Source organism: Halichoerus grypus, chromosome 7, assembly GCF_964656455.1.
Source record: "Halichoerus grypus chromosome 7, mHalGry1.hap1.1, whole genome shotgun sequence".
Classification (NCBI taxonomy): domain Eukaryota; kingdom Metazoa; phylum Chordata; class Mammalia; order Carnivora; family Phocidae; genus Halichoerus; species Halichoerus grypus.
This window is the reverse complement of record NC_135718.1, coordinates 33,704,171-33,725,329: the sequence shown is the minus strand read 5'-3', so window position 1 is coordinate 33,725,329 and position 21,159 is coordinate 33,704,171. Positions and strand designations below refer to the sequence as shown.

General features: G+C 37.0%; 1 protein-coding gene across 2 annotated transcripts in view; it reads left to right on the top strand.

Annotated features, from left to right (window-relative positions):
* Positions 1-21,159, top strand: part of EXOC6 (exocyst complex component 6) — a 211,605-nt gene that overhangs the window by 162,495 nt on the left and 27,951 nt on the right. For both annotated transcript variants that reach the window (XM_078077357.1, XM_078077356.1), the window contains one exon: positions 11,166-11,239. In XM_078077357.1, the coding sequence (XP_077933483.1) occupies positions 11,166-11,239 (74 nt within the window). The remainder of the gene's footprint in view (positions 1-11,165; positions 11,240-21,159) is intronic.

Sequence of the window (21,159 nt, the reverse complement as noted above, 5' to 3'; positions counted from 1 at the left end):
GCTATATTCCCCTAGCCCTGGAGTTTTGCAGTTCTCACTGATTGGTAAACTTGGTCTTGGCTGGCTGTTCTTGCTGATCTTCTGGGGGAGGGGCCTGTTGCCGTGGTTCCCAAATGTCTCTGCTGGAGGTGGAATTGCCCCACCCTTTCCCAGTCAGGGCTAAGTAATCTGCTCGGGTTTGCTCTTGGGAGCTTTTGTTCCCTGCAAGCTTTCCGTCCAGCTTTGGAGGCCGAGAGTGAAAATGGCGGCCTCCCAATCTCCGCCCCGAGGAGCCGAGAACTCGGGGCCCGCTCCTCAGTGCACCCCCAGAGAAAAGCAGTCACTCACTCCCTTCTCCCGGTCTCCGGCCGCACTCCGTGCTCACCCGGCCTGTGACCGACCGTTTCTATCTCTGGCACCTGACTCGGTGTGGAGTCTCCAAACCCAGCAGATCCCTGCGGTGCACTCCCGCGCCACTCCTCCCGGGGGAGGAAGGGGAGTCTCCCCGGATCTGCCGCTTGTTGGGTCCCTGCTGGAAGAGCAGTGGCCCGACGGTACTGCGGATCACGGTTTATGGCCACCCCAAGCTGAGAGCCCACTCCTTGGCTCCGTCTTTGCAGCTGGCTTCCCTGCTCCGATCCCTGGGAGCTCTGCTGCACTCAGGCACCCCTGGTCTTTCTGTGACCCCGAGGGTCCTGAGACCACACTGTCCCAGTGAGGGTTCCACCCCCCGCTTAGCCACTGGAGCGACGTCCCTCAGCGGAGCCAACTTCTGAAAGTTCCGATTTTGTGCTCCGCTGCTCTATCACTTGCCAGTAGCAGCTGACGGATGCTCCCTCCCCAGTGGTCTGTCTTCCGAATATCACCTCGGATTCACTTCTCCGCCCGTCCTACCTTCCAGAAAGTGGTCGCTTTTCTGTTCAGAGAGTTGCTGCTATTCTTTTCTTCCATCTGCTGTTGAGTTCATAGGTGTTCAGAATGGTTTGATCCCTATCCGAATTCCTGGGACCAGACGAAATTTAGGTCTCCTACTCCTCCACCATCTTGCCGCTCACTTGTTTTTTTAAACAATTTTTGCTGATATTCCTTGTGTGACACACATACTTGTGAGTTAAATTGGCTTGAGCTAAAATTTCAGTCTGCAACTGGCTTTTTTCCCCATGTAAAGTCAACTGATTCATAGGAAGATTCATTTCTTTAAATGTTTAATGAGAATCTATTACCTGGTATATACTGGGAAATCCAGGATGAGTCAAGCTTCGAAGATCTCATAGTCTGGGCACCTGGGTGGCTCAGTTGGTAAGTGACTGCCTTCGGCTCAGGTCATGATTCTGGAGTCCTGGGATCAAGTCCTGCATTGGGCTCCTGGCTCAGCGGGGAGCCTGCTTCTCCCTCTGACCCTCTCCCCTCTCATGCTGTTTCTCACTCACTCTCTCTCTCTCTCTCAAATAAATAAATAAATAAAATCTGAAAAAAAAAAATCTCCTAGTCTGGTTGGTTGGGAAAAGACAGACATGTAAATAACTGTACTAGAACATAACAGTTCTTTTTTTTAATAACAATTCTTTATGTAAGTATATATTACTTGTAGTAAAGAGGGAGCAATTCTTCATTCCATGGGGTTGAGAAGATTGACTATAATAGAAGTGAAATTTGAGCAGGGTCTTAACGGATGAGTAAGATTTCATCTAAAGCAGGGAAGGGCATTCTGAGCAGAGGGAATGGCATAGAAAAAAGCACTATGGTGAGAGAATGCTAAGGGACTCTTCAAACAGTCTTGTGTGGCTAGACTACCAGATGCATGATGAAAGCATTGCAAGATATGGCTGGAAAAAGTTAGACTCCTGAATGCTTGGACTTTATTTAATAAGCAATAGAGAGCCACTGAATCAGGCTTTTTAATCAGGACTATGATATGATGAAATCTGTCATAGAAAGTTAACTCTGTGTCATGTGAAAATTGAACTGAAATGAGATACTGCAAGTAGGCAAACCTGGGAAGAAGCTATAGAACTTTTTTGTGAAGGATAAAAAGAGCTTGACTTTGGGCAGTGGTAATGAAGAGAAGAGGATGGATTGCAGATATTTTGGAGGAGAAAATACATAAAATTATTAAGTAACTGTACACTTTGGTATCATTAAGATGGTTAGAATCACATAGTGGAAGAGAGCTAGAGAATACATCTCATGATTGGGGGCAGGTGAGACGAGGGAGAAAGAGAGGGAGGAAGGGGAAGGAGGGCAGAGAGAGAAGAGATTTAACATCCAGGATAGACAGTTAAATTCAATATAGAATTTGTAATTGTAGGCACCTTGAAGAATGGTATGTTCACAGCATACACTTTGAAAAATGAACAAATTAACTAATCAGGAAATCTTCATAATTTACATTTGTCTCTTTTAGAGTTCTGCCTTTGTTGTCAAAAAGTTAAGGCCAACTGATACACTCTACTTTAACCCAATACCATTTAAGATCTTGATACAGACATAACATTTATAAAAATTCTTCACATATTTGATGACTGAAGACTTAAAGGGTTATTTAAACATAGTCGTCTGATATATTCTTAGGGGATTATTTTTAATACCCTTTTGGTCGTTTTTCTTTGGATCATTTTCTTTTTTAACCCATACTAGGTCAAACTTGATAAAATGTCTGAGTTCAGGAATGTAGAATCATATGAATTTATGTAGAACTTTTTTTTAAAGATTTTGTTTTATTTTTTAAGAATAATCTCTACATCCAGCTCAAACTCAACTCCGAGATCAAGAGACACACACTCCACTGACTGAACCAGCCAGGTGCTCCCTTATGTAAACTTTTTTAAAAATTCTTTCAGATCAGCCTTAAGATGGTCTGAACATATGTCAGGATGTTGAGACCATGGTTCCAGTCCTGGCCCTGCCTGTATTTTGGGCAAGTGGCTTTGAAACCGTTCAACAATCGAGAGGCCTCAATTTTTCCTGTAAAACATGGGATATGGAATTGATAATTTCCAAAATGCATCCTAGTTTAAGATTGGGAGGCAGTGAAATTTAAGGCAAACAAAAGTGGGGCTTTGGAGTCATACATTAATTCCTTCTTATCTACTATGTGTTTGGTATGTAGGCAACATAGTGGTAAACAGAACAGAAAAGTTTGTCACCGTCTTGGGGTTTAAGCCCAGGGGAGATAATCATTAAATAATTGCACCTTAGTAAATATGATTGTAAATTGTTAAATTCTATAAAAGTATAGAGTACTGTGAGAAAGTGTAAGAAGTAAACCTAATTTAGCTTAAAAGTTGTATAGATTAAAAATACAAGGTAGAGTCCATGTATGAATGAAGTGGATACTTTTGATTAACTTGACCATATAATCAGAATGCTACTATAGCTACCTGATTAGAGAAGTCAGGAAGGCATCCATTTGGAATTGCAAATGTAGCCACCTCTGAAAGCTGCACGGAACCTTTGATCCTGTAATAGACTTTGTATAACTTCAAGAGAAATTGCTTCTTAGTTGGAAGAGCATTTGCCACACTTGGTGTGAAGCAGATGTTCTAAATCTGTATGTGTGCTTTTGTTTTATACTTATTAAACACCTGTTATGTATTGGGCCCCAATAATAGGTTCCTTATGAATGCAAATGCATAGAGGAAAAGATCAAAATGTCCTCTTAGGTTTTTATAAAGGTATCTCAGAAATCTTTTACATCACCGACAAAATACAGAATATTTCCAAAGCATCAGGCAATCAGAAAGAGTTGAAGTACCCAAAAATAGATCTAGAATGTCCTTTTCCATACATTCTGTGTAAATATCCAAATGAGGTTATCCACTCCTAAGAGTTTAACATCTTAACTCCACAGATATTAGAAAAGCTCCAGATTGAAGAGTACTGGTCTCTGTGTCGATGGTGAGTTATTGAGGAATAGATGAATCTCTAGATATAAAGACCTCTTTAAAAAAAATAGATGAAGGCTTTTTATAGATTGTGTGTGTGTGTGTGTGTGTGTGCGCGTGCACGCACATGTGTGTTAATGGCTTTGACCTCAGGGCCTCTAATTTTAACCTTGAAAAAAGACCTATATCTGAAATAAAAGGATTCAGGGAAAATCATGTGGATATATGCCATAGGACAATATTTCAGTGTCTCATTTTATTTTTACTTATTTATTTTAAAGATTTTATTTATTTATTTGACAGAGATATAGCGAGAGAAGGAAAACAAGTAGGGGGAGTGGGAGAGGGAGCTGGGATCCCAAAGCGGGGCTCAATCCCAGGACCCTGGGATCATGACCTGAGCCAAAGGCAGACACTTAATGACTGAGCCACCCAGGCGCCCTCAGGGTCTCATTTTAGAGTACACTGGATGCTATTACACTATTTGCCTCCCTGACTTGGTCCTGGTTTTAATGGCACTTAAGGTACCGGATTGAGGCTACTTTGCCCATATTTAATTCCAAGAAAGAGAGATGACTAGATGCTACTTTATATAAAAGTGAGGTGATGACTATAGAGGGAAATTTGGTCCTAGAGGCTTACATCCCGTTGCTTCCAACCATGGGTAATAATATAAGTCTAAGAATCAAGACTCTAAGACCCCGGACTCCCAGGCATGAGTTCTTCAACACCAGAAAAACCACTAGATGGTGCTCTTAGTCATTCCTTCTAATGACACATCTGGTCCACACTGGATACCTTCCTTGCCTAGCCAAAATTTGAGTTCTAAATAGCTACTTTAAATCTTCAGATCTAGCAAGAAATAGAATTATAAGGAATCTCTTCAATATGCAGACTACTGGTATTCATTTTCAGTCATTTAGTTAGTTACAAAATTATTCCATTTTATATGCCCCTGCCTTGTCATCCACAAGCAGTCTTGAGACTAGTCTAGCCTCCTCACCCTCTCTCTCAATCATTTGTTAATCTTTTGGTCTGTTTGCTCTTATGACTCTTTTTTCCCCTCCCCCCCCCGACAGTTCTAAATATCCCTGTAGATGTCTTCCAAATAATGCACATTTTCTGCCTTACAGTAAAAATAACTGTCTACCTAGGACAAGATTGTTCAAGGACTTATTCCCTCTGCATTTAATTTCAGGGTAGGTTTTATATTTTCATGACAGAATAAATACTTACAGCCTGACAACTTTTTAAAAAAGATTTATTTATTTTAGAGAGCGCGCCCGAAGGGGCAGAGGGAGAGAGAGTATCCTGAAGCAGGCTCCCCACTGAGCAGGGACCCTGACTCGGATCTGGATCCCAGGACCCTGAGATCATGACCTGAGCCAAAATCAGGTGTCACATGCTCAATTGACTGAGCCACCCAGGCGCTCCCTCATGACCTGACTTCTTAGCAGTTTTTGTACCCCCATACCAAACCCTGTACATCTATGTGTAGATCCTGAGGATAAAACTTTTTTGTTATATGTACAAATAATTCATGTTTTTGCCTACAAATATTCTTTATTCTCTTAAAAATTCAGAGATGGCCAATTTGGAAGACATTTTTTGTCATTATAATCACAGTTTACATAGCATGTATTATTTTTCACTTTCACTTTCTTCTAAATCAATTCCGACTTATCTCCTTCCCAGTTAGGCTGATATAGCAAAGTATTACTCTGTTGTTATATATGACCTTCCCAGTAAGATCAGATCTCCCTTTCTAGTCTTTCTTTTAGGGTATTTTTAGTATATGTGCTGCCGAAGCGAGCACTCTTTTAGGGTATTTTTAAACTTTGGGTCATTTATTATTATTAAGTTCCATATTCTAGTAGAAAATAAGAGGAAATGAGTATATCATGAAGTTATTTTGTTTTAAAAAAAGAAATGGTCAAATTGGACCATTAAGAGAAAAAAACCCAGAAGATTTAGACTAGCTTTATTTAAAAAAAAACAAAAAACCAGCAACTTTAGGGGCACCTGGCTGGCTCAGTTAGTAGAGCATGCAACTCTTGATCTCGGGGTTGTAAGGTCGAGCCCCATGGTGGGTGTAGAGATTACTTAAAAGTAAAATACTAAAAAAAAAAAAACAACTTTAAAAAGCCTGAAAACTATTCTTTTTCCTGGAAACTCTTTTTAAATATCTTATTGGAAGACCAGGATCAATGTGTTTTTAAAAAATATCCTTCATGGCATGGCTAAATGACATAGACACAGATATCATAATAAGAAAGTAGGCATTATTAAATAAAAATCATAAAAAGATGACCTAATGGGGTGTTCCTGGGTGACTGAGTTGGTTAAGTGTCTGTCTTTGGCTCAGGTCACGATCTCAGGGTCCTGGGATCAAGCCCTGAGTCGGGCTTCCTGCTCAGCGGGGAGTCTGCTTCTCCCTCTCCCTCTGCCCTCCCTTCACCGCTCTTGCTCTCTCTCTCTGTCTCCAATAAATAAATAAAATCTTTAAAAAAAAAAGATGACCTAAGGGGAAAGAACATTGAAAGCCCCAAAATATGACAAATCATATATAAAATAAGGATCTGGATGAGCCAAGAGGGAATCTGAAGACAATACTTAAAGGGATCCCAAAAATTAGTATTCAATTCTTTAAAACTTCAAAGGTTGAAATCTGTCTCCAGAATTATTGGGACCATTAGAGAGTATTAATAGAAATGAATTATTTGTATTACTATTCATTCATTCAACACATTTACTGAATATTTCATATACACCAGACATGGATTATATAAAGGTAAAAGAAATGATCTCTACTTCTCACAGCTTCTTGTTTAGTGGAAGAACTCACAATTTAGTTTTAATTGATGAAAACATTAGGGGTATTCTCAGCCATTCTCAACTATTTTGAAATAAATGCAATATATATACAGAAGGTTATAGCTTTACAGTGCATTAGCCATATGTGGCTCTTAAATTTAAATAAATTCAGTACAGATGGAGAACATTTCTATTATTGCATAAAGTTCTGTTGGACAGCTCTATTTATAATGATCTAATCAGCAAGCTACATTATATATCAATTACCAGGACTGGATAGAATTCCTTTAGAATTTATCTGCTCATTTTTTCATTTCCTTCATTCATTTAAGAAACTTTTGTTGACTACTCATATGTCAGGCATTGTGCTAAGTGATAGGGATGTAGAAACAGAAATATATTCTCTACCCTCAGTTCATGATCAGGTGGGAAGACCCAGACAGATAAACAATTATAAGATAGCAAAATGGGTGGTGTAGTTTGCCTGTGCACAGGAAATTATAGTGAGAACACAGAGGAAGACTAACCCAGCCTGCAGGATAATGGAAGTCTTCCACTGAAGGTGAGGATTGAATGGAAGGATAAGTAAGAGTTAACTGATGGAAAAATAGAGGAGAAAGGCTGCTCCAGGCAGAAGAATCAAGATTCTGTGGAAAGAGACTGTGGTGTATGCAAGGAAGTGCTGGTAGTTTGGTATGGAAAGAGTTTAAGGTGCCCCTAGGGAAGCGGTAAGAGATGAGACTAGAGAGATAGGCAAAGGCCAGATTATAAAGGACCTTATTTGTCTTGCTTTATCGTGAAGGTGATGGGGAACCATTGAAAGATGTTAAACTCTGATGTGGCACAAATTACATTTACATCTTACATAAAACACACTGGGAGTAGTGGATGGAGAGGTGTGTGTTAGCATCCAAGCAAGAAGTGATAATAGCTTGAACTAAAGTAGAGACAGATTCAGGCTGAAGATATTTCAGAAGATAGAAACAACAGGAATGGCTGAATTTTAGTTTTAAGGAAGTAAAGAAAAAAATATGAAGCCATGGAACAGATTGAATAGCATATAGTTAGAAATATCCTCTGTACCAGATGATTATCAGATTGCTAAATTGTCTCCTATGCCTAAGAAACACTTGAGAAAAAGCCCCGAGAGCTATGAACTAGTGAGTTGCACTTCCATATTGGGAGGTTCTTGCGAGAGATAGAATAAAAGGTGAGAGGTTAATACTTAATCAGATTCTGGATCAATGGATTGAATGCTAGGAGATCTGAATTAGCTATGTGATCCTGGGCAAGTCATTTCACTTTTAATTTTTCTAATCTGTAAAATGAAGGACTGCGTGACTTTTAAGCCAAGCCTTCAGGGGACTGGTGGAGGTATTTCAAAGGGAGTGTCTCTTCTAGCTGCTAAGCTAGCTGCTAAGATTTTATGATCCATCATCTGCATGTCCTGTTTACTAAAATAAGTTATTGTGATGATCAAAGTAGGTGGTGTGTGAGAAACTGCTTTGTAAACTATAAAGTGCTATATAAATTTATGGGGCTATTACAATTTTGACACTAAGCTCTTTGGCTTAATGCCAAGTAATGGGGCTTAAACTATAGTACCTTAAACAGGAACTGAGAGAAAAGGACGTTATTTTCAGTGCAGAAAAATTCTGGGAGATAATGATTACAAGTGTAATCGAATTTGAACTTATGCCTGATATATAAAGTAAGTCTCCCTGTATTAGAGGAAGTATTTATTTTCTGTGTATGTGTATGTATATGTGGAGATGGTAAAGCTGAGCCAACATTTACAGTTTTGATTGGAGACCACTAGGGATTCATAGTTAACTGTTACTTGGAAACAGTAGCCTGAGACTGGGGCAAGAAAGCCAACAATATGCTGGGTGGTCTTAAGAAAACTACTTTTTAAAATTTTTAAATATCTTTACTTTTAATTGGTAATTGTAATTTTGTTTATTATTTTTCAATTAAGACGTGTTGGTACTAGAGAAAGACAACTCTATTTGGAACATGGTTGGGGTGATGGGGTCACCACAGTATGAAATTATACCACTTTTCATTGTATGAAAAGACAATGATGTGAGTAAATTATACTAAATAATGAAAAGTATGGCTAGATTTGCTCAATAAATCTTAGCTTTCTGGAAAGGATGGCCTGAGAAAAGTGAATGTGGTCACCTATCTAATGGCCATAACTATGTACGTAGTACATAGCAGAGAACCAAGAAGTAAAAGGAAAAAATGGTGTACCTCTGACTGACAAAAAGGTTATTCCTACTCAAAAAGCACATATACTCAAAAGCATATATAGAATTCATTCACCCTGTTTGTGGGAGAGTCCCTTACTCAGGCTGTACTTGCTCGCTCTTTAGACACAATTCTAGTAGTCAGCTGACTGGCCAGCTCAAGACTGTTAAAGGCAGCATATTAATAAGATGAATGAGAGAGCAGAGAGTAAGAACTTATGTTAAAACTGCGAGATAAAAGGCAGAAAAATTACAAGAGCTAGACATAAGAACTCAAACAGCATAGCATTCTGAGCTATTTAATATAAAAAAAGGGGGGGAGGGGACCTAAATAATATGACAGCCCTCAGAATTAATTGTATTGTATAGAATAAAAAGCATTCTTAACAGTAATCCAGAGAATTAAGAAACGTTTAAATAATATTTAGAATACTCAAAGTTAAAAAAACAAAGGAAGTATTATGTTATAGTTTAAAATTTCATCAAAAATGCCTAAGATTAAAAAACTAACATTATCTTAAAACAACAGCAACAACAAAACCTATTTTGACATCTTTACTTCCTAAAAATGCCAGATAAATTAAGCTCTGCTTGGCTTTCATTTTTTTAAAATGAAATATATGGGGCGCCTGGGTGGCTCAGTCGGTTAAGCGAGTGCCTTCGGCTCAGGTCATGATCCCGGGGTCCTGGGATTGAGTCCCACATCGGGCTCCCTGCTCAGCGGGAAGCCTGCTTCTCCCTCTGCCTCTGCCTGCCACTCCCCCTGCTTGTGCTCTCTCTCTCTGTCAAATAAATAAATAAAATCTTTTAAAAATTAAATTAAATATATGATTCTGAGCTTTTCTAAACTGTATTTCACACATAATGCACTAAACTTAAGAATTATTTTTGTTATTCCGAGAACTATATATATAGGGTGCACATTTAAATGGCTTCCAAAATACCGGCTTAGATAAATTCATAAATGGAAAATCTGTAATGTTTTATAGGAAAACACAGAATACTTGCAGACATTCTTACTTGTATCAGAGAAACTTGCATGTAAAATGATAGGTCCTTTTTGTGAGTCAAAAGTCTTGTCATCAAAATAACTAATACTGGAGGGGCGCCTGGGTGGCTCAGTTGTTAAGCGTCTGCCTTCGGCTCAGGTCGTGATCCCAGAGTCCTGGGATCGAGCCCCGCATCGGGCTCCCTGTTCCGCGGGAAGCCTGCTTCTCCCTCTCCCACTCGCCCTGCTTGTGTTCCCCTCTCTCGCTGTGTCTCTCTCTGTTAAATAAATAAATAAAATCTTTAAAAAAAACCACAAAAAACAAAAAACTAATACTGGAATTGTCTTCAGCTTAACTAAACAAGCTATGTTACTAGTATTATAAATTTTTAAGTGCAAGAAAATTATAGAAAAAAATCTTTTGAGGGGCGCCTGGGTGGCACAGTTGGTTAAGCCTCTGACTCTTGCTTTCAGCTCAGGTTGTGAGATCCATCCCCGAGTCCAGCTCTGCGCTCAGCATGGAGTCTGCTTAGCGTTTCTCTCTCCCTCTTCCTCTGCCCCTTCCGCCCCCCCCAAAATAAATAATCTTTAAGGAAAAAAAAAGAGAAGAAACAATCTTTTGATTCAGTTTTGTCTTAAAATATTTTTTTTAGTTTTTGAAGAGGTGGGATTCCTTTATGGAAAAAAAATTACTAGAAGACATGAACAGACATTCCTGCATCATCTTCATTTTGCTACTTAGAACACTTTACCTGTTGTCTGCATGTAAAGCTGACTTTTTATGTGTCTGCCCATTACTGTTTTTAGCTAGAGGTAGGATTTTTATAAGCATGTTCTGTAACAAAGGAGAAGTTTTGAAATATGTTGACAGCCATGGAATTGGTATAGTTTCAAAATGCTTCTATAATCGTTCACCTAAGGCTAAATAGAGTCGGAAAACTTTGCTTGATTGAAGTGTATTACTACTCTTGAACTTTATGTGGGATAACCATTCTGAATTTATTGTAATTAAGGATTACAGTGATTAAATGGTAGATTAGAAGTTTAAAATTATTAAAATACTTGTGGTAATGGGTGTGGAGAACATTCTCAGTAGTGAAAATTAAAGGTCATAAATAGTCTTCATTTGAAATGGTTACATGTAAATATTATAATACATTTGTAATGAGTAGAAATTAATTTAGTGGTCAAATCCTTGTATATTTTACAATCTTGTTTTTATTCTTGTGTTTTGTTTTTTCTTAATAGTGTTTGCCAGCTCTGAGCCTGTGCCGGGGTTCCAGGGGGACACCCTGCAGCTAGCATTCATTGACCTCAGACAAGTAAGATGGAAGAATGTAGTTCTCAGGTTTTGCTTTCTACTCTTGCTGTGGTTTGGGTTTTTTTGTTTTTTTTTTTTTTTAATTCTACAGGAATGCTTGTTTGCCTTGAAACAATCTTTCTTTGGAAAAGTGCTTCTTTTATAACTATATGTTTGGCCCTTCTCTCTGAACTTGTATCTCTATTTGGTGTTTCAACCTCATGGAGCACTTTTATTGGTGAATATTTAACTTACTCATTACCTGCTAAGCACATGACTAAATAACTTTATACTTTGGTTTAATGACACTAGAAGTTTGAGTTATTTCTTAATGATTTCATGGTCCTATTATGAAAATTGGTGGTATAATTAGTGTCAGGACCCAAGTTAAATGTAAATGATGACAACCTAGAAAGGAGCCCCTTGCTTAAAACTGTGGTAAAGAATGCTTTTTCAATAAATTTTCTGGGGGCCCCTGGGTTGCTCAATTGGCTGGGCCTCCATCTTCGGCTCAGGTCATGATCCCAGGGTCCTGGGATTGAGCCCCCCGCATCGGGCTTCTTGCTCAGCGGGAGCCTGCTTCTCCCTCTCCCTCTGCCTGCCGCTCCCCCTGCTTGTGTGCTTGCTCTCTCTCTTTCTCTCTCTGTCAAATAAATAAAATCTTTAAAAGTAAATAAATAAAATAAATTTTCTGTATGCCTCCACAAAAAAGGACAAAACTACTTTTAGAAAGGTAATTATACATTTATATAATTCTTTTCTGGTCATGTAACTCTAAGTAGAGTAACAAATATAATTTTTTAATCTCTTCTGATCATTTTACTACTCTTTGACCTGTTTATTGTCATTTTCTTTATTTACTTCCTACCCTTTTTCCATCTCCCCCATATTTTTTTCTTCTTATTCGTTTCTTCCTCTTTTCTCCTCCTCCTTTTTCTTTCTTAATCCTAGGATTAAGGAGTTTAATAGAGCTGTGAGGCACAAGAGTATGGAGGAGGGGTAGATAGATCCAAGGTAGAGGGCTCAGGGGTTCAGAACTGACAACAGGATGGCTGCTGCCCTTGGCAAGAAGAACCAAATGGAGATGGAATTAGAACAAAGCCATTGTGAGTGCACCTGGCTGGTTCAGTCTGTGGAGCATTTGACTCTTGATCTTGGGGTTGTGAGTTCAAGTCCCACGTCGGGTGTAGAGATTACTTAAAAGTAAAATCATAAAAATAAAAAAGCCATTGTGATATCATTCTGTTAATGGTCCCATCCCCCTTGGGGATGGAGATGACTGAAGATGGGGCTTCACCGATGATGTAAATAGGCCACCACAGTGATCTTTGGAGCAGGACCAATTTGAGTAATTAAGAAGTTCTGATTTCAGTAAATGTTTGAGAATACAGCTGTTTTTGCTTTCATTCCAAGCCAGTGTTCTATAAATATGTATGAACTACTATGTACTGATTATTTGGAGAGGGATGATATAGTTGAAATAGACACAAAATAATGTAAAAGAGAGTTTTGATCTTGTGGAGCTTAAAACTCTTTTAAAGAAAGAAAACTCCCACAAACTGGGTAGGAATACTTACAGGACAATGAGTCATGTGGATACAAATGATATATCTTCAAGTCAGGTTTAGAAGGAAACTGAAAAAATTATTCCTATTTCCCAGTTTTTTATCTGTAAGGCACTGAACATATAAGATACATTAATATTTATTTCTGTTTGTAATCAGTGCTCATGTATTATGCCAAACCAGGAACAGTGTTATGGATGACCTAGATCTGGGGATGATTAGCCTTACTAAGTTGGAGAAGATAGTAGAAAATGAAAAAGGTGGACTCTGAACTTTTATTCCAGTTTACCCGAAGATGTTCTTTCTATAGAAGGTAGATCTATTTGCTTTAGAAGGAGTTCTCTCTGTTGCAATCTTATTGCCCTGAACAAGATCTAATACAGGAAATGGAATCCTTTAGCAGACTAGAAGTAGGCTTGGTTGTATGTTTCATTTCTCAATTAGGTAGATTTCCCTGTTACAAGGACATGAGTATGTTCTCCAAGTCAAAGCGTATGTAATTTGAGGATATCTCCCATTATATACAAATAATCTATTCTCAGAAAATTTGGAATTTATTATGTGATATTTTCTCAGTTTTTTATGAATTTGTATGGTATTAACTAGTTTGTAATCACATTGTAGGATTGTGAATAGGCCCACATTTGAAATTGTGGGTAAAGATTCTGTTCTTTGATTTGTTCAAATAGGTGGTTTGTTCAATGCAGATTAAAACTCTGATCCCAGGTACTTTCTTCCTTCAAAGACAGTCATCATTTGACACCAAAGAAGGCCTCTTTACAAGCATAAGTAAAGCATTCCCTCACTAGGGAATTGTTATTAAGGCACACCAACAAATATTAATAACCATCTCAAGTCTTTTTGGTTGAATTTACTTTTCAAGTATGTGCACTTACGGCATTAAGTCTTGGTTGGCTTTTCCTCATCAGTGTAATTTTGACCGAGCCGAAGGCAGACATTTAACCATCTGAGCCACCCAGGTGCCCCTTAAGAAACTTTTAAGTGAATACAAAAAAATCTATTAGAAACATTTAGAATTCTGAAATCTATTATGACACATGTAGAGCTGTTAAAGATTTATGTAGAAATACCTATTTAATATAAAACACAGTTTTAAAGTATGGTATTTAGTATTCAGTGCAAGGTACTAGTGGATAAATTTGAATGAGCTAATTTTTAATGTATTAATTATTCTAGTTTTAAAGAGGGGCTTAAAATAATTTTTCCTAATTATTGTTAAAATTTAATCATACTCTATTTTTGTATTTTGCATTCTGAAACAAGAAGGTGCAACTAATTCTTGTCTAGCTGCTGGACCACTGAGACATACTTGAATTTTATGATTTTAGAGGCTTGGAATTAATAACTTGACAAAGAATTATTTTTCACATACATTTGTTTCTCAAATTAATTTATAAACAGTTAAGTGATGAAATGCCAAGTATGGGAATTGACTGAAAATAAAATTAGTCTTTAAAGTCTCATATGAGGTGATAGAAGTTTTTTGTATCAGATGTCAGTGTTATTTAAATAAAGATGCCTTAAAGTTTCAGTAATGTTTTAATATTCCTGACTTCATAAAGACATTTCATAGAATTATTATTTTAATATTTTTATATGAAGTACTATATCACCAAACATAAAGAGGGTGCTAATACTTTTATTTACATTTTAGTTGGGTTTCTGCACTTTTCCTTCTTTTTTTTCTAGTCTGTGATCCATTTCTGTCTTAATAGTGTGGCTGACAGTTCTTTTCAAGTATACTTAGAAAGGCAAAAGAGCCCTTTTCATAGTACTTATAAGGGGTCATGCTTCTGTCTTTTAGTTTGAATTTGATACTGCTTCATGAATTGCTGGGTATGAAAGATTAGGAAGTGGGTCCAGTGGTCAAATTTTACCTGCCCACCCGGACTTTGCCCTGAGGTCAAACTCCTGATATTTGCTGTTCTGAATAGAGGAGTTGATGACAAGTATGAGCTGATACAAGAGGAAAGTTAGAACCATATCAAAGCTGAAGGCAAGAGAATTGGGACTCAATGAGAGACTGTAGCTAAAAGATGGATCATCAGAATTGCCCTCTTTTAAGGAAAAGGAAATAGCTGACCTGTGAGTGAAAAGACTTTATCATCCTGCCAATCACATGCTTGCTAATGGAAGCCAGTTATCTCAACAACATCTTAAGGTCTACTACCCCACACACAGTGCAGAGGACTAGTGGTACTGGTACTGTGTTATCTGAATATACTGTCTCAATTTTAAATGTGCTATTTTAATATGATTTGTATGTGTAAATTTTTTTTTAATAAGTAAACCCTATCATCCTCCTACCCCCAGTTCTGAAATTAATTCCCTGAAAGGAGGACTTTGGTATACTTACATGTGTCTGTTTTCTTTTACAAAGACTATCTATTTTGTTAAATATAATCTTTCAAATGGATTTCAGATGAATATGTAAAATTCTTTTGACAAGGTATGAAAACCTTAAAAATTTCAAACTATTTTTATTATAATACTCTTTATATAGTATACAGAATTGAGTGATAATTTTTTGTAACTCATTTTTTTTAAGTAAGCTTACACCCAACATGGGGCTTGAACTCATGACCCCAAGATCAAGAGTCACATGCTCTACTGACTCAGCCAGCCTGGTGCCCCTATAACTCATTCTTTTTCTTTTCTTTTCTTTTAAGATTTTATTTATTTATTAGAGAGCAGAGTGAAAGAGAGAGCACAGGTGGGGGGAGTAGGGGAGAGGGAGAGGGAGAAGCAGGCTCCCCTCTGAGCAAGGAGCCTGACATGGGGCTCAATCCCAGGACCCCTGGACCATGACCTGAGCTGAAAGCAGATGCTTAACCACCTGAGCCACCCAGGCACCCCTGTAACTCATTCTTTTTTTTTTTTTTTAAGATTTTATTTATTTATTTGACAGAGAGAGACACAGCGAGAGAGGGAACACAAGCAGGGGGAGTGGGAGAGGGAAAAGCAGGCCTCCCGCGGAACAGGGAGCCCTATGCGGGGCTCGATCCCAGGACCCTGGGATCATGACCTGAGCTGAAGGCAGACACTTAATGACTGAGCCACCCAGGTGCCCTGTAACTCATTCTTAATACACAGAAATATTTCACTAAATATCACTGGAAAATGAGATGTCCCATATAACCGAATTTTTGTTTTTATATAACTGAAGATTAGTTTTTAATCACCAAAATTTTTAAGATGTAGCCAATTTTGTGGGAAACTTCAAAATATATATCTTACCTTTTTAGCTTCTTACTGAACATAATTCTCACAGTAGATTGAGCATCCATGGCTTACTAATCCTAATACTAAAGCCTCTACCTGATTCTATTTCACTTTGTGATAAGTTAGACTGATAAGATATATCATTGCTGCATTCAACAATATCTTGATAATCTTTTGGCAATATGAAGAATTTTAGGTAGGTTGGATGATAATGCAGTTAGGTGGATTTGAGGCTAATAAAACAATCTCTTGGGGCACCTGGCTGGCTCATTTGGTAGAGCATGTAACTCTTGATATCAGGGTCATGAGTTCAAACCCCACATTGGGCGTGGAGCCTACTTTAAAAAAATAAATAAAAATAAAACAATCATTTGCCCACAGAAGTTGGATGTTGTATCATCATCACCCCAGAGCAGTATTTCTCAAAGTGTCTTTCCAGGAACAGTGATTTCTCAAGATGAAAAAAGATGTCTTTAAAGGCATTTCTAAGTCAGACAAGTTTGGGAAACACTTTATACTCTAATTCCCTCTTAGAATTGCATGTGCATTAGAATTGTAAGGACTGAGAAATTCTCTGGTAACCCAGCATTTCCCAAACTCATCACAGAACCCCTCCCTCACTTATTTTGGGATGTATTACATGAAACATACTTGGGAAATGCTTCAAGACTCTGGCATCACCTTCTAGATGTCTATCTTTGATAGTTTGGAATCAACATATTTTTAAAATAATGACTTGGATAATAAATACAGAGAAGAAATATGAATTATTTGTATAGATGACACAAAGCTAAGAGAGTTACCTGTAGAATCAACATGCTGTTAGTGATAAGTGAACATGCTGCTTGAGTGATAAGTGAAAGCCAATGAGGTTAAATTTAGCAAGGAAAATATTAAACTTTTTTTTGGGGGGGGGAGTAATTTCTACACCCAACATGGGCTCAAACTCACAACCCTGGGATCAGGAGTTGCATGCTCTCCCAACTGAGCCATGCAGGCACCCCCTGTATTTAATATTTTTAAATTTAATTTAAAAAAATACAAGATGTAGGAAATCTGACTTACAATATGAAAAAGATCTGGTAGATATAGTTAACCTCCAAATGAACCAACAGTTTGCTGGGAATTCTTAGACTGCATTCATGTAAGGGTGATATTTGGGTTAGACCACTGTGTTTTGGGGCTGTTAAGACTGTGCCTTGAGTATTGCATGGTGATTTAGACACAATTGGAGAGCACATAGAATTCCAACTCTAAGTGACGGATCAGATACCTTGTCATAGGAAGAGCCTTTTAAAAGCCTGGGAATATACAGTCTAAAGCCTTACAGGAAAAATCAAATATGTGGTTCCTATTAGCCTAGATATGAGTCAGGTATACTATTTTTTTCTTCCTATTACAATCCTGTGCCATGAAAATGACCTCGTAATATTCCTTTCCCCATCTAGGATTAGATCTTTTCCTTCCTTCCTTCCTCCCTCCCTCCCTCCCTCTTTCTCTCTTTTCTTTCTTTCTTTCTCCATGCCCAGTGTGGGGCTTGAACTCATGACCCTGAGATCAAGGGTCACATGCTTTACTGACTGAGCCAGACAGGTGCCCCAGATCTTGTTTTTAAGTATTCGATTTTGGGGAAACTAGGGGAAAGAGGAAAACTTGACCAGTAAGTACCTCAAAAGAGATCCTATCCCTTACTCTTCTTTCAGCCATTACCCTTCTCCCTCTCAAAGGGTAACCACTGTCACAACCGCTAACACCACAGATAAATTCAACCTGATTTTGAACTTTGTATACATGAAATCATGTAGTATTAATTTTTTAAGAAGGTTCTACCTTCTTTAGCTCAATATGTTTGTGAAATCTATCCATGTTGCTACATGTAGTTGTGGTTCCTTCATTCCCTTTGCTGTGTAGTCTGCCATTATAAAAATATACCCTAATTTATACATTCTACTATTAATAAGACATACGAGTTAATTCCAATTTTACTGTTACAAATTGTGCTAACATGAACATTTGTTTGTGTGTCTTTTGGTGAACATATGCACACATTTCTGTTAAGGTGTCTACCTAGGAGTGGAATTGCTAAGTCAGGGGGTATGTATATGATCGGTTATAATAGATACTGTGAAGCAGTTTTCCACAAGAGTGCTAGTTTATACTTTAGCCAGCAGTGTAGAAGAATTCTTGTTGCTCTATATCCTTGTCATCAGTTGGTATTATCTGTCTCTTCCTTTTTAGCCATTCCAGTGGGTATATAGTAGTTTTATATTGTGGTTTTAATCTGCATTTTTTAATTTGACTTATAAAATTGAATCCCTTTTCATTATATTATTGTCCACTTGAATATCCTCTTTTGTGAATAACCTGTGCAGGGTTTTTTTTTTTACCATTTTTTCTATTGTCTACCTCTTACTGATTTGTAGAGGTTCTCTGTATATTCTGAATGTGAGTCCTCTGTCAAATATATGTAATTGCAAATATCTTCTGCTCTGTGGCTTGTCTGTTTACTCTTAGTTCTGTCTTTTGATGAATAGAAGTTCATGCTTTTAATGAAATCCAATTTATCCCTTTATGGTTAGTTCTTATTAATGTCCTGTTTAAGAAGTCTTTGCCTGTTCCTGAAATTATAAAGATATTTTTCTATGTTTTCTTCTAAAAGTTTTATTGTTTTACCATTCACATTTAGGTTTATAGTCCATCTGGAATTTTGTGCATGGTGTGGAATGGAGGTTCAAGATTCATTTTGTTTGTATGGTTTTCCAGTTGACTCAGCACCAGTTTTTGAAAAGAACTGGATCTCATAGCATTTTAATGTAAAGTAATTATAAAACACAAGACTGTGAGACATAAATGATATGTGCTTCTAATGTACAAGTAAATGGTTCCTATTGCCTTCCAGTTAACTATATGCTTATATTTCATGGTGCATGCCATTCCTCATTAGCAAATTAGTTGTAGGTTTGAGGTTTTTTTTAATACCAGCCTAACTATAGTCTTAACCACATCAAAGGTATTTTTAAAAACAAAACAATTCTAGAGTAAGTATTCATAACAATATGGGCAATATATAAAGAAAAAAGCTAAATTACAAGCCCATGAAGACAAGAATCTTGCCCTTTTTTGTCCACTGCTATACATCCATTGCCTAAATGCTATTCTTAGCACATAGTGAACAATTAATAAATGTTGAATAAGTGAATACAAATTTTTTAGCTATACTCAAAAGCATTTTTTTGGAGTACAGAAACACCTTTCTTAGGAATTGAGATATTCTATATAAGTTCATGTTCTATATAAACAAACATTCTTCAAAAGCAGTAAATTTTATTTTTCTATTTCAATTTTTGATGAGTATTTCTAAAAATCCATGACGCATTTCTGTGCTTTCTCAAGTAAAAGTATAACATTTCTTGACTTATCTCAGTCATCATTAGGGATACTAAAATAGTAATATAGGTTATTTCTAAGAAATGTTATCACTCCAAAACCAACTGCTTATTGTTTTATGGATAAAGAAATATTCTGGGCAGGAGAATTACAGGAATTTAGACAAAGGCAATATACACCTTAATTAAGTGATCAGCAATGACCAAATATAAAACAGAATTAAATAAAGGAGCATTTATTAAACTACTATTGTTTAGAACATTGAATCATGAAGAAAGTAGATTATGGACAAATAAATTGAGGAAATCCTACATATTTTGTCCCTCTCTTCTCTTGTAAGTTCAAAATTTCATTAACACGTTAAATGAGAAGTCTCAGAGTAAAGGTGTATTCCCTTTTCCCCCCAAACCTGTTTGAGTACTGAATACTTTTCAGAAATGAAAATCTCTTACTGTCTTGCGAAACAGTGTTCTATAGCACACAGTTTAATACTGAATTACCTGGACCACTGTTGCATTACTTTAATCTATAGATTCCTAGAACTATCTGGTGAAAACAGAGGGCTATGATAACAAATAGATAAGTCTTTCAGTAGATAGATGAAATTTAAATATTAAAATACAAATAATAAAAAGATGAAAAATAGTAAGTTTTCAACAATAACTTGTTGAATTTCCTTTTTAAAAAAAAAACAAAACATTTGGAGGATTTTATGAAGGGTGATAATTACCAGAGGATTAATGCTGCTTAGATGCAGCAAACCAGTCATACAGAATAACTTGTTTTTAAGAAGCCTGAAACAGTAACACAAGGTTGCTTATGAAGAATGAAAAGATTTAAGTGGGAAATTAAACTACCAGCTCATGTGGAGTTCAAATTCTAACAGTTGTCAGGTTCCTTAGTGAATAAAGACTATTGTTACTGAGCCACAGTATGCATACTTGGACAAAAATAAAGGATATATTTGCTACTTTTTTTCTTTAATACACTGTAAGTGAGATGGGAAAAATTTGAAGGAGAGATCTTTTGATAAAATGATCAAGGTAAGTTCTATATTTTGTTGTAAAGAATATCTTTTAGTATTAAAAAGGAAATATAATTGAAGTGACTTTTTTCAGGTTAATTGCACCTTTCCTTAAGACAGAAAATCTAACACTTGCCATAATAAGAACATTAAAACAAAGCCAAAACTGCCACAAAGAAAATAGTATTACTATTTAGTGATACTAAAAATATGATGAAAAAAGTTCTCAGTCCTTTAGAACTTACAGAAATTTTTTGCCCAGATAGTTTACTTTACACATTAGCTTAGCTGAAAGCACCTATAGCTACAAAAAGAGAAGGGGTAGAGGACAAAAGCTACTTTGTTCACCTGATCTTTTTTACCTGACACCAAGTCCTCCCTGGCAGGCAAAGGAGGAGTTTTACACCTAAAAATATTCTTTACCTTCTATTACTTCTTTAATCTGACAATTTAAAGAATACATTTTTGGGGTGCTTGGGTGGCTCAGTCAGTTAAGTGGCTGACTCTTGATTTTAGCTCAGGTCATAATCAAGGTCCTGGGATCAAGCCCTGTGTTAGGCTCCACGCTCGCAGGAAGTCGGCTTCAGGATTCAGTCTCTCCCTCTGCCCCTACCCCTGCTCGTGCTCTCTCTCTCTAAAATGAATAAATAAATCATTTTAAATTATGCCTTCTTTCTAAAGAAATAAAGAGTACATTTTTAAGAGTCATTTTGTGACCCTACA